The sequence below is a fragment of the Indicator indicator genome, chromosome 29 (genome assembly GCF_027791375.1).
Source record: "Indicator indicator isolate 239-I01 chromosome 29, UM_Iind_1.1, whole genome shotgun sequence".
Taxonomy (NCBI): domain Eukaryota; kingdom Metazoa; phylum Chordata; class Aves; order Piciformes; family Indicatoridae; genus Indicator; species Indicator indicator.
The window spans coordinates 162870-176692 of NC_072038.1; the positions used below are offsets into that span (position 1 = coordinate 162870).

The following is a 13823-nucleotide window of genomic DNA, read 5'->3' on the forward strand; positions in this document are numbered from 1 at the left end:
TTTCATTTTCAGCTGCTTTGATTTACAGCCAAACCCCAACTCTCCTCTTGGAAAGAATGTCAGTTTGGCCTGTGGACATCCCTGCTGCACAGGCACCTAAAGGGAACTTGGAAAAAGCAGTATCAGAGTGTTGTGGAACAGATGAAGTCATGCAGGATTTCATGCAGGGCAGCATTCAGGTAAGGACAGGAGGTTCTTGTCTCCATTTCAGAACCACCAGCAGCCCAGTGGTGGAGCCTGGGTGAGGCAGGGCCAGCTCCATGCTACTCACATACACCAGGGATCCACTCTGGAGTTCAGGATGGCACCAGCACAGAAATGTTAATGGTTCTGGTTTAGGCAATATCAACACTTCTGGATTAGCACCTTCCCACTGATGCTCTGAAGATGTTGGCCAACAGATGGTTTGCTTCCCTCTGACACAGCAGCTCCAAGCAACAGCAGGGTTAAACTAAACACTGCTCTATTTTGGGAGCAGAGGAATACTTGAGTGCAAACCCTTCCAGTGGAGGGAGGATGAAGCTGAACACTCAGATTGTCTGCAACTTCTGTACATGAGGCCAGGGGCTCAGAGAGATGGAGGGGCCAGAGTCTGATCAGGTCACCACACACTAGCAAAGCATCTCAGCTCTCCATCTAACTGCTTCTTGCTTCCCACAGACCAGACCCAACTTGAGAGGCCTTTTATTTTTCTACTTTCCAGCTGAAGTAACTCATGGTGGCTTCTTCAGTTCCCAAAGCCTTGGTTGCACCATCCACAGGGAGCTTTCCTTTATTTCAAGGCTTGTGCCCAAAGGCATCAGGTACCAGCTCAGCTCAGAGGGGAGCATTTATCTTGCAGCAATCATAAGTTTATCTCCTTCCACTCTCTTACCCTCAACTGGCCCTACACCTCCTCTCTTTCTCCCTCACTGGGAGCTCCCCAGCACTAGGAGTACTGCAGCTGCTGCTCTTGTGCAAGGTGGGCTGGAGCAGCCTGACCACTGCTGCCACAAGAGGAGGGATTATACCTGAGGTCCAAGTCCCTAGCAGGTTATCTGAGAAGCCATACAAACATCCAGATAGAGCAGGAGGTTAACCAAAGGGGTTTGGAAGCTTCCATTACTCCACCTCTTTCCTTTATCAGCATGGTGGCTCCAGACAACCTGAGGATAAGAGCAGCTGAAACCCAAGGGAGCAGACATTTAGTAGAATCATAGAACACTTTGGGTTGGAAGGGACCTAAAAGGTCCAGATTCAACCCCCTGCCATGGGCAGGGACACCTCCCCCCAGTCCAGGGTGCTCAAGGCCTCATCCAGCCTGGCCTTGAACACCTCCAGGGAGGGGACATCCACAGCCTCCCTGGGCAACCTGTGCTAGTGCCTCACCACCCTCATTGGAAAGAGTTTCTTCCTCATTTCCAGTCTCAAACTCCCCTCTTCCAGCTTCTCCTGTTTGCTGCTTGCACCACTGATGCTGGAGTCAGGGGAAGCCCTGGATATCAGAGATGATTGGTTGTGTGGAGATCAAAGTCTTTATCAGGTTATCAGAGAACCTATAAGCATATCAAGATAGAACAGGAATTTGGAAGCTTCCATTACTGCAGCTCTTTCCTTTAGTCCTTGGTTTAATATTCCAAGAGTTCTTCATTCAGCAGCGTGCTACCCAAGCACACACAGGGAACAACTGGAGAGAGGCAGCTAGGGAGAGGCTGAACATCTTGGACTGCTGGAGAGGGTCCAGAGGAGTCCACAGAGATGATCAGAGGGCTGGAGTACCTCTGCTACAAGGACAGGCTGAGAGAGTTGGGGTTGTTCAGCCTGGAGAAAAGAAGGCTCCAGGGAGGCCTTACAGAAGCCTTCCAGGACCTGAAGGGAACTACAGAAGAGCTGGGGAGGGACTTTTGACAAGGGCTGGGAGTGCCAGGATGAGGAACAATGGCTTTGAGCTGGGAGAGAGGACACTGAGACTGGAGATGAGGAAGAAATTCTTTCTAATGAGGGTAGTGAGACACTGGCACAGGTTGCCCAGGGAGGCTGTGGATGTCCCCTGCCTGGAGGTGTTCAAGGCCAGGCTGGATGAGGCCTTGAGCAACCTGGGCTGGTGGGAGGTGTCCCTGCCCATGGCAGTGGGGCTGGAACTGAATGATCTTGAAGGTTCCTTGCAACCCAACCCATTCTATGAATCTGTGAACCTTCTGCTGCAGGACACAAACATCACCTCAGTGTGGTTAGAAGTGCTCTGCAGTGCTGAGGAGCCTGTCAGCTGCCCACTGGCCCACTCTGAGAGCCACTTAAATGTTTCCTACTAGCTCTGTACCTCCCAAGCTTCCCCCCAGGTTCCAAACAGACAGAGAACAAACAGAAGGACATTCAGCAGCTGGCCCAGGTAAGTGTAAAAGCAGAAAGAAAGGCACTTGCCTGATGCTTGACGGGCTTAGGTGACTCGGGCTGTTCATTGCAAACAAACAAACACAGATGTTAGCAAGCAGGCATCCCAGCTCCTCCTCACCCCCACATCCACCTCAGCAGCTGCACTGCACACTCACTGCACAGACTGAGCCACTGCACCAGACAGAAGCTGTTAGTGACATGCACAAAACACCAAACCCTGAGCTGCTGCAAAGAAACCCCCAGATGGCAGCTGGGCCCTGAGCAGTGAGGGCAAAGGGCAGAGCTCCAGAGCTGTGCACCACTTCCCATGGCTCTGGCAAACAAAAGCCAAACCCACAGCACCAAGTCACCTTTTCTGCAGCCTCAGGCACTACAAAGTGGTTTTGTATGGATGAGATCAGACACAGTGGTTTGGGTTGGAAGGACCTTCAAGATCATCCAGTTCCAAACCCCCTGTCTTGGGCAGGGACACCTCCCACCAGCTCAGCTTGCTCAAGGCCTCATCCAGCCTGGTCTTCAACACCTCCATGGAGGGGACATCCACAACCTCCCTGGGCACCCTGCTCCAGTCTCTCACCACCCTCACTGGAAAGAATTTCTTCCTCATCTCCAGTCTGTCTCCCCTCTTCCAGCTCAAAACCATTGTCCCTCATCCTGGCACTCCCAGCCCTTGTCAAAAGTCCTCTCCTGTCTTTCTTGTACACCCCCTTCAGATGCAGACCTACAACTGAGACAAGCTTTGTGTCTTTCTCCTGAGAATGATCATTCACATGGGAAGCAGCAAAATCTTAAACTGGAAGACCTTCAAATTTTGTCAGGAAGGAGGATAAAAGGAACATGAATGTAATAAAGCCTAATCAAACCCCTCTAAATTGCAGTTTCTGCAGGAATTTCCTCTTCCATTTATTGTTTCCTTGGCTCACTGTCAGTTTAATAATCCTGAGCTTCAGAGCAGAGAGCCTGGGGGAAAAAGCCCTTGTGGTGAAACACACAGCCCTAGAAGCTGCCAGGCCAAGGCAGATGTAGCCTTCAGCCTTTTAGATCCAGTATTTTAAACAAGCAGCACAGTGCTGGTACACAGGAAAAGAGGATGTTAGGGGTTGGAAGGGACCTCTGGAAGATCATCCAGTTCAACCCCCCTGCCAGAGCAGGACCATAGAATCCAGCACAGGTCACACAGAAACATCCAGATGGGGTTTGAAAGTCTCCAGAGGAGACTCCACAACCTCTCTGGGCAGCCTGTTCCAGTGCTCTGTGAGCCTCACAGGGAAGAAGTTCCTCCTCATGTTGAGGTGGAACCTCCTGTGCTGGAGTTTCCATCCATTGCCTCTTGTCCTATCCCAGGGTGCAGCTGAGCAGAGCCTGTCCCCTCCCTCCTGATCCCCAGCCCTTAGATATTGATAGACACTGATCATATCCCCTCTCAGCCTTCTCCTCTCCAGACTAACCACCCCCAGGGCTCTCAGCCTCTCCTCACCAGGCACTGCTCCAGTCCCTTCAGCATCCTTGGAGCCCTCCCTTGGACTCTCTCCAGCAGATTCCTGTCCCTCTTGAACTGGGGAGCCCAGCACTGGATGCAATATTGCAGGTGTGGCCTCACCAGGGCAGAGTAGAGGGGGAGGAGAACCTCCCTGGCTCTGCTGGACACACTCTGAATGCCCCCCAGGACCCCATTGGCCTTCTTGGCCCCCAGGGCACATTGCTGTCCCATGCAGAACTTGTCATCCCCCAGCACTCCCAGGTCCTTCTCCACAGGGCTGCTCTCCAGCAGATCCTCTCCCATCCTGTACTGCTGCAGTTTTTATTCCTTCCCAGCTGCAGGACTCTGCACTTCTCCTTGTTGACCCTCATCAGGTTCCTCTCTGCCCAGCTCTCAGGCTGTCCAAGTCTCTGAATGGCCTCACAGCCTTCAGGTGTCTCAGCCAAGCCTCCCAGTTTGGCATTGTCCAGTCCAACCCCTCTGTCAGAGTACATCACTCAGGAATGCACCCAGGTGGGTTCTGAATATCTCCAGACACCACAACCCTCCTGGGCAACCCTGTGCAGGATAAACAGATCTGGACACAGGTCTGTAAAGCAGCAAGCAATGGTTTGGCTTCTTCTGTTCAGTGATAGGAATTCTGCCAAGCTGCATCATGGAATCACAAAATGCCAGGTTGGAAGGGACTACAAGGATCATCTGGTCCAAGCTTTCTAGGTGATAGCAAACCCAAAACAGCCTAGGTTGAAGGGAGCTCAGGGATCATCTACTCCAACCCCCCTGCCATGGGCAGAGACACCTCTCAACCAGACTTGGGTACCCACAGCCTCATCCAACCTGGCTGTGAACACCTCCAGGGAGGAGGCAGCCACAACTTCCCTTGGAAACCTGTTCCAGTGTCTCAGCATCCTCCTACTGAAGAACTTCTTCCTCAGCTCCAGTCTAACCCTGCTCTCCCTCAGCTTCAAACCATTCCCCCTTGGCCTGGTTCTAGACACCCTCAGGAAAAGTCCCTCTGCAGCCTTCCTGGAGGATCCCTTCAGGTACTGGCAGGCAGCTCTAAGGTTCCCCCAGAGCCTTCTCTTCTCCAGGCTGAACACCCCCAGCTCCCTCAGCCTGTCCTCACAGCAGAGCTGCTCCAGCCCTCGGATCATCCTCGTGGCCTCCTCTGAACTCACACCAACAGCTCTGTGTCCTCCTTATGCTGGGGACACCAGAACTGGAGGCAGTATTTGAGGTGGAGTCTCACAAGTCTGCCTGAAATGAGCTGGGCCAGCACCCCTGTGCAGTGTAGGGGACTCCCCTGCTTCCCTGGGGGGATGATTCCAATCTCTAACTGTTCTGACTGTGCAATCCTACCTGACCAGCATTATCACATCAGGAGCATTATCAGAGCCTGTGCTCATCACTATCATAGCACTGTCATCTCATACCTGCTCAGAGAAGATCTCAGGCATGTGAGATGTTTCACTTTGGACCTACCACTGCTCCTCCAACCACTGCAGAAGGATTTGTACACTTAAGAACACGGGAGGGATTTGAGGGAACTGGGAGTGCTTGGCCTGAAGATAAAGAAGCTGAGGAGAAACCTTCTAGATCTCTACAACTCCCTGAAAGGAAGTTGGAGTGAGGTGGGGATTGGTCTCTTCTCCCAAACAGCAAACAACAAGGCAAGAGGAAATGAACTCAAGTTGCCCCAGGGGAGGCTAAAGTTGGACATGAGGAACAATTTCTTTCCCCAAAGGGCTGTCAAGGCCTGGCCCAGGCTGCCCAGGGCAGTGGCAAAATCCCCATCCCTGGAGGGGTTTCAGAACTGTGGAGCTGTGGTGCTGAGGGCCATGGTTTGGGGATGATTATTTCCTTCTCTCCAGACCAGCAGAACTGCTCCTCCAGGGTGTAGATGACTGTGCTCACTAGAGCAGAACTGAGCATAACCAGACACATTTAACTTCTCTGTGCTTAAATGAGGGCAGTTAGAGCCCATCTGGGAAATCCCCACTAAGGGGAACCACCCCAGGCTCCTGCCCTGCCAGAGCAATCAGCTTCCCTTTGAAGTTAATAAAGCAAATTAAACCATTTAGCATTTCAGCTGCAAAGGCAAAAGCAGCCACTGAGAGCAAGCCTCCAAGTGCCAGCAATTAATTAGTGTGAGACTTGGAATGGCAGCACCAGGAAAAGCTGGATTGGAGTGGAAAGAAAGATTCATAGAATCACAGAATGGGTTGGGTTGGAAACTCAGCCAGTGCCAACCCCCTGCCATGGGCAGGGACACCTCCCACCAGCCCAGGTTGCTCAAGGCCACATCCAGCCTGGCCTTGGACACCTCCAGGGAGGGGACATCCACAGCCTCCCCAGGCAACCTGTGCCAGTGTCTCCCCCCTACCACTGGAAGGAATTCCTTCCTATTCCCAGTCTCAATTTCCCCTTTAGAGATGAACACCACCTCCCCACTGGATCTCTACTCACCAGCAGGTAATTAGGTGCCAGTGCAGCCAGCAATTTCAATGGCATTAGCCAGCACTGCATTCAATATTGCAACCCATCCTTCCCTTCACTGACACCTTGCCCCCCAGCTTTCCCCTTTCCTTTCTCTGCCTTCACTATTTCTCATGCAGCCCCCAAAATAGGCAAGAGAAGAAGCTTGCTTCATTTCAAAGCCAGATGGACTCAAAAATAAACCCCAGTTTGAATCTTCACCAGCCTTAAGCCCAGTGAGTGGTAACAGGAATGATCACCATGAGCAAGCTCAAAAGGAGGGCACTTTTTAGAGGAGGGACTGCAGAGAGCACTCAGGAAGTACAGCATGAGGAGGGTCAGACAAACATGGAGTCCTCTGAAAACAATCCAAAACTTGGGCTTCAAGTGCTCAGCACCACAGAAGGTTCAGAGGGAGGCTGCACAGCTTCAGTCCCTCAAGGTTTCCAAAGGTCAGCCTCATGAGGTTGTGGGCAATGCCACCCAGCTTTGAAGGAAGGCACCTTGCCAAAGGAGGCTGCCACAAGTCTTTCAACCTGACAACCAAGCTGTCAGCAGTGCAGTTAAAAGTGCTTAGTACAAACCCTGCACAGCCCCCTCCCCTCCCCTCCCCTCCAGCCCTTGCACTGCCCCTTCCCCTCCAGCCCTTGCACAGCCCCTTCCCTCCCTTCCCCTCCAGCCCTTGCACAGCCCCTTCCCTCCCTTCCCCTCCAGCCCTTGCACAGCCCCTTCCCTCCCTTCCCCTCCAGCCCTTGCACAGCCCCTTCCCTCCCCTCCCCTCCAGCCCTTGCACAGCCCCTTCCCTCCCCTCCCCTCCAGCCCTTGCACAGCCCCTTCCCTCCCTTCCCCTCCAGCCCTTGCACAGCCCCTTCCCTTCCCTCCCCTCCAGCCCTTGCACAGCCCCTTCCCTCCCCTCCCCTCCAGCCCTTGCACAGCCCCTTCCCTCCCCTCCCCTCCAGCCCTTGCACAGCCCCTTCCCTCCCTTCCCCTCCAGCCCTTGCACAGCCCCTTCCCTCCCCTCCCCTCCAGCCCTTGCACAGCCCCTTCCCTCCCTTCCCCTCCAGCCCTTGCACAGCCCCTTCCCTTCCCTCCCCTCCAGCCCTTGCACAGCCCCTTCCCTCCCCTCCCCTCCAGCCCTTGCACTGCCCCTTCCCTCCCTTCCCCTCCAGCCCTTGCACAGCCCCTTCCCTCCCTTCCCCTCCAGCCCTTGCACAGCCCCTTCCCTCCCTTCCCCTCCAGCCCTTGCACAGCCCCTTCCCTCCCTTCCCCTCCAGCCCTTGCACAGCCCCTTCCCTCCCTCCCCTCCAGCCCTTGCACAGCCCCTTCCCTCCCATTCCCCTCCAGCCCTTGCACAGCCCCTTCCCTCCCCTCCAGCCCTTGCACAGCCCCTTCCCTCCCTTCCCCTCCAGCCCTTGCACAGCCCCTTCCCTCCCCTCCCCTCCAGCCCTTGCACAGCCCCTTCCCTCCCTTCCCCTCCAGCCCTTGCACAGCCCCTTCCCTCCCCTCCCCTCCTGCCCTTGCACAGCCCCTTCCCTCCCTTCCCCTCCAGCCCTTGCACTGCCCCTTCCCTCCCTTCCCCTCCAGCCCTTGCACAGCCCCTTCCCTTCCCTCCCCTCCAGCCCTTGCACAGCCCCTTCCCTCCCTTCCCCTCCAGCCCTTGCACAGCCCCTTCCCCTCCCCTCCAGCCCTTGCACAGCCCCTTCCCTCCCCTCCCCTCCAGCCCTTGCACAGCCCCTTCCCTCCCTTCCCCTCCAGCCCTTGCACAGCCCCTTCCCTCCCCTCCAGCCCTTGCACAGCCCCTTCCCTCCCCTCCCCTCCAGCCCTTGCACAGCCCCTTCCCTCCCTTCCCCTCCAGCCCTTGCACTGCCCCTTCCCTCCCTTCCCCTCCAGCCCTTGCACTGCCCCTTCCCTCCCTTCCCCTCCAGCCCTTGCACTGCCCCTTCCCTCCCTTCCCCTCCTGCCCTTGCACAGCCCCTTCCCTCCCTTCCCCTCCTGCCCTTGCACTGCCCCTTCCCTTCCCCTCCTGCCCTTGCACAGCCCCTTCCTTCCCTTCCCCTCCTGCCCTTGCACACCCCCTTCCCTCCCTTCCCCCCACCTTCTGCCCTTGCACACCCCCTTCCCCTCCCCTCCTGCCCTTGCACAACCCCTTCCCCCCTGCCTCCAGCCCTTGCAGACCCCCTCCCCTCCCCTCCTGCCCTTGCACAGCCCCTTCCCTCCCCTCCCCTCCTGCCCTTGCACAGCCCCTTCCCTCCCCTCCCCTCCTGCCCTTGCACAGCCCCTTCCCCTCCCAAAAAGCTACAGGTAATGCTTTCCCTGGAGGACATGAAGCCCAGTGCTGGTTTAAGACAAATCTATTCATAGACCAAAACCTTCCCAGAAGCCCAGTTTGGGTAGATGACCTTCTAGGCAGCACTCCCCAGAGCCACAGACCCACCCAACACCATGACCATGCACCTAACACTGCTGACCCTCCCCCAGCCACAGGCCAAGTTCCCTCTAAGGCTGGAACTGACACACAGAACCTGCAGCACACTCAGGCTGCACAATAAACACTTAGAGAGACTGATTTGGATCTTCTCTGTGGGATAAAGCAGGAGCTGCAGCGAGCACCCATGCACAGGGTCATGCTGTTTGATCTTGGTTAGAGCAAAGATTGACTCAGTGCCTCCAAATGCACCTGCAGAACAACCTTCCCTTCTCTGCTGCTTCCCAGACTCACAGATTGCATCTGGTTGGAAGGGGCCCTCAAAGGGCATCTTGTCCAACCCCCCTGCAAGCAGCAGGGACACCTCCAACCAGAGCAGGCTGCCCAGGGACACAGCAAGGCTGATCTTGAATGTCCCCAAGCATGGAGCCTCAACACCTCCCTGGGCAACCTGTTCCAGTCTCTCCCCACCCTCACTGTGCAGAGCTTCCTCCTGATGTCCAACCTAAATCTGCCCTGCCCCAGTTTCAAACCATTACCTTTCTTCCTATCACTCCAAGCCCTTCACCAGTCCCTGCCCAGCCTTCCTGTAGGTGTCTTTCATATATTGAAATGCAGCTCTAAGGTCTCCTTGGAGCCTTCTCTTCTGCAGGCTGGGCAGACACTAACTCCTCAGCTTGTCCACATAGAGGTGCTCCAACCCTCTGATCATCTTTGTGGTCTCCTCTGGACCCACTCCATCAGCTCCATGTCTCTCTTGAGGGCCCCATGGCTGGACACAGCCCTGCAGGTGAGGTCTCCTCAGAGCAGAGGGGCAGGATTCCCTCTCTCCATCTCTGGCCATGCTGCTTTGGATGCAGCCCAGGCTGCCATTGGCCTTCTGGGCTGCAGGTGTCCATTGCTGGCTCCTGGCCAGCTTCTCATCCACCAGCACTTCTCTGCAGGGCTGCTCTCAATCTCACCATCCCCCAGACTGGATTGATATCAAGGATTGCCCAAACCCAGGTGCAGAACCTTGCACTTGGCCTTATTGAACCTCATGAGGTTCTCTTCAGTTCTCCTCTCCAGGTCCCTCTGGATGGCTCCCATCCCTCCAATCTTACCAATAGGACCACTCAACTTGGTACCCATCTGCTGAGGGTGCCTCAATCTCTCTGTGTCATTAATGAAGAGACTGAACAGCACTGGTCCCAGTACAGACCCTTGAGGGACACCACTTGTCACCTGTCCCCATCTGGGCATCAAGCCTAGCATTGCCTTTCTCTCCTCACAGAGTGGAAAAAATTCATCTCCTGTTTTTCCAGGGGTTTTAGTCCAGAAATAGTTAGAACTATCTTAAGATCAAGTGTTGGGCACTAGAAGTTGGAGGAGTTGCTGCTGCTAGTGCAGGTGATCCAGTTTAAAGGCTTGCAAACAGCAGAGACACCTGTGGGTTGCTGCAGACCAGTACTGATGCCAGCTACCAATGGCTGAATTAAAACTTCACTGCAAAGAGATCCAAACAGGAGTCCAAACCATTCATGAGGGATTTTTTCAGAGCAAACTGAGTGCAAGTTGTGAAGGCTGGCAGAAAATTCCTCAGAAATCAGCATTAGTGACAAGTCCCCAACACTTCAAGATTCGCTGGTGTCAAACTAGAGACTTTCTGCTTTCTAATGCAATGAAATCTGAGCTTTTACATTTCTGCCTGTGACTTCAACAGAGCAAACCCACAACAGTTTCTAATTTGGATGATTTTTTTTTTTTTTCCCCCATCTCCATGTTAGTTTTTGAGAGGATTGAAAGCTGGTTCCTGAACAGTGTTGAAAACTGCAGCTAGTGGAAGCTGTACTCACTGGGAATTGCTCAAAAGAATGAACTCTCTGGAAAACTGGGGTTTAACTACAGAGAATCATAGGGGGTGGAAGGGACCTCTGGAGACTGAGTGCAGTCCCCCAGCAAAGCAGGGTCACCCAGTGCAGGTACACAGGAACACATCCAGATGGGTCTTGAAGTCTCCAGAGGAGGAGACTCCACAACCTCTCTGGGCAGCCTGCTCCAGGGCTCCAGCACCCTCACAACAAAGAAGTTTTTCTTCATGTTGAGGTAGAGGGACATGGAACTGTTAGAGCACCTCCAAAGGAGGCCATAAAGATGATCAGAGGACTGGAGCACCTCTGCTATGGAGACAGGCTGAGAGAGTTGGAGTTGTTCAGCCTGGAGAAGAGAATGTTCCAGGGAGACCTTAGAGCAGCCTTCCAGGACCTGTGAAGGGAGCTACAGAAGAGCTGGGGAGGGACTTTTGACAAGGGCTGGGAGTGCCAGGATGAGGGACAATGGCTTTGAGCTGGGAGAGGGGACACTGAGACTGAGATGAGGAAGAAATTCTTTGCAGTGAGGGTGGGGAGACACTGGCACAGGTTGCCCAGGGAGGCTATGGATGTCCCCTGCCTGGAGGTGTTCAAGGCCAGGTTGGATGAGGCCTTGAGCACCCTGGACTGGTGGGAGGTGTCCCTGCCCATGCAGGGGGTTGGAGCTGGATGATCCTTAAGGTCCCTTCCAACCCAACCCATTCTATGAATGAGAAAAGCTTTGGTGCTGTTTGGTGACAATTGTTGCACAAAGCCTTGAATTTGAGCACAGAACTCAAGCAGCTACCACACCAGGTGGTGCTGGGATGGATCTGCTCATGGCAGCCACTGCTCAAGGGGAAACATCAGTCAGGCTGATTATCTCCCAGCTTCCAGTTCATAAAAGAGGTGTGTGGGGAGGGTTAATCCAAAGATGGGAGCAATGAGCTGAGGAAATACCCCAACTTACAGGAATATTATGGTCCTTTCTTCCTTTGTGGGAGGAAGCCACATGAGCCAGGTACTGAATCACCTTCTTCGTGTTTTCCGTCTTCCCGGCGCCAGATTCACCTCTGCAAAACAGTTCAGACATCTGCCTCAGAACCCCAACTGCCAACAAATTGATCAAGTCCCCTTGGGTTTACAGCAACCACATTTCATCCCATTTATGGCTTGGGCTACACCAAGAGACCTTGACTAACGACCTAAAGCCCAAAGCAGGGAGTGAGGAGGGCTTTGTTTCAAGTCTTTTCTTCATCCTAAAGATCTGCTGAGCGTGAAGGTGTTGACACAACCCTCTGCCATGAGGTTGATTAAAAGCTTTTGACTGAGTGCCTGGATTCCTTTATTACCTTAAGGAACAAGAAACAAATTTCTCCTCTGCCTCAGTCACCCAGCCAGAGAAAGGATTTTTCAGAGTCTATTTTAATCCAGATATCTATTTTAACGATGACATTTTCCATGGACACACAAAGTGTTGCCTTCAGCATCATTTGAGTGTGTTTTCTGTACCAGGAGGTGGTTCTGAGAACTGCCAAGTTACTGGAAACACCTTTGAAGGCCACTTTCAAAGTACAACAAACCCCATTCTCAACACAGAGCCTCTCTTTCAGCCCCACATTCACCACATGGGTCCTTTTTGCCCCAATTTCACCAGACAGCAGCTTTCTTGCCCCACGTTCACCCCAAGGCCTCCTTTTGGCCCCATCTTCACCCCACAGCCTCCTTTTTTTTTGTCCCATGTTCACCCCAAGGTCTCCTTTTGGCCCCATCTTCACCCCACAGCCTCCTTTTTTTTTGTCCCATGTTCACCCCAAGGTCTCCTTTTGGCCCCATCTTCACCCCACAGCCTCCTTTTTTTTTGTCCCATGTTCACCCCAAGGTCTCCTTTTGGCCCCATTTCCACCCCACAGCCTCCTTTTATTGCCCCATTTCTATCACAGGGAGGATGGCATCCACAGGGAAGGTGACAGAGGGAGGGACACCTCCCACCAGCCCAGCTTGCTCAAGGCCTCATCCAACCTGGCCTTGAATGCCACCAGGGAGGGGACAGCCACAACCTCCCTGGGCAACCTGTGCCAGGGTCTCACTACCCTCACTCTAAAGAATTTCTTCCTCATCTGCAGTCTCAGTGTCCTCTCTCCCAGCTCAAAGCCATTGTCCCTCATCCTGGCACTCCCAGCCCTTGTCCAAAGTCCCGCCCCAGCTCTCCTGCAGCCCCTTAGGGTACTGGAAGGCTGCTCTAAGATCTCCCTGGAGCCTTCTCTTCTCCAGGCTGAACAGTCCCAGCCCTCTCAGGGGAGGTTCTCCAGCCCTCTGATCACCTCTGTGGCCTCCTCTAGACCCTTTCCATCAGTTCCATGTCCTTTTTATGCTTCCTGCTGCTCAGGTCTTTATTTCTAATTCCCCTTTTACTGCAGTGCTCTCCTTCCCATCAGTCATGACTAGAAACAAGACTAAAAGCAACCTTTCCCCTTTCTAGCTGTCTCTTAAAATATGTTTAATGCTGAAACTATTCTCCCTTCTCCTACCTGCTAGAAAAGAAATAAAGTAAAGGAAACATTTCCATCCTAAACCAACCCCATCTGTTGTCAGCAGGGCTTGGGAATGCACTCTTAAGCTGGATAAATCACCTTTCTCTGTCAAGTTACTGAGTTTATTAAATTTTAAGGGAGAAAAAAAATCTACTCTGACAACCACTGAAGGGGAAAGAGTCCAATCAATGCAGCCCAGATGTGGGTTTTCTATCAGGGCCCTGGGGAGTGTTAGAAGAATCTATTCATCAAGAGGCTTTTGTGGCATGCACAGCAGTAATGGGGGGTCAGGACCTTCTGATACATTCCTTCTGCTGCAAAGCCTTTAAATCAACTGCTGGGGTGCTAGCAGAAAGTCTTTATGCAAGTTCTCACTCAAAAGCAACGCTAATGGATGTTATCATCCCAGCTCTGCTCTCCCTGGAGCTTACAAGAATGCCAAGAATTTCCTGCAGGATCCAGCCTCGGATAGCTCTGCTGCCACGCACTGAAAGAGTTCCCAGCTTTGGGAGAAGGCTCTTTGCACTTCTAGAATCGTAGAATTGTGATGGAAAAGACTTAAGACCATCCAGTCCAACCAGCAACCCAGCACCACCATGGCCACTAAACCATGTCCCCAAGGGCCATGGGCACACGGTTCTTGAACACCTCCAGGGATGGGGACTCCACCACCTCCTGTTCCAATCCCTGACCACTCTTGCAGCAGA

General features: G+C 53.5%; 1 protein-coding gene across 4 annotated transcripts in view; it reads right to left on the reverse strand.

The window, feature by feature from the left end:
• Nucleotides 1–13823, reverse strand: part of MYH10 (myosin heavy chain 10) — a 128892-nt gene that overhangs the window by 63345 nt on the left and 51724 nt on the right. For 2 of the 4 annotated variants that reach the window (XM_054393714.1, XM_054393713.1), the window contains exons 4-5: nt 11553–11655; nt 2401–2430 (exon numbers count right to left, since the gene is read on the reverse strand). In XM_054393714.1, the coding sequence (XP_054249689.1) occupies nt 2401–2430; nt 11553–11655 (133 nt within the window). The remainder of the gene's footprint in view (nt 1–2400; nt 2431–11552; nt 11656–13823) is intronic. The other 2 variants (XM_054393715.1, XM_054393716.1) reach the window with 1 other exon arrangement.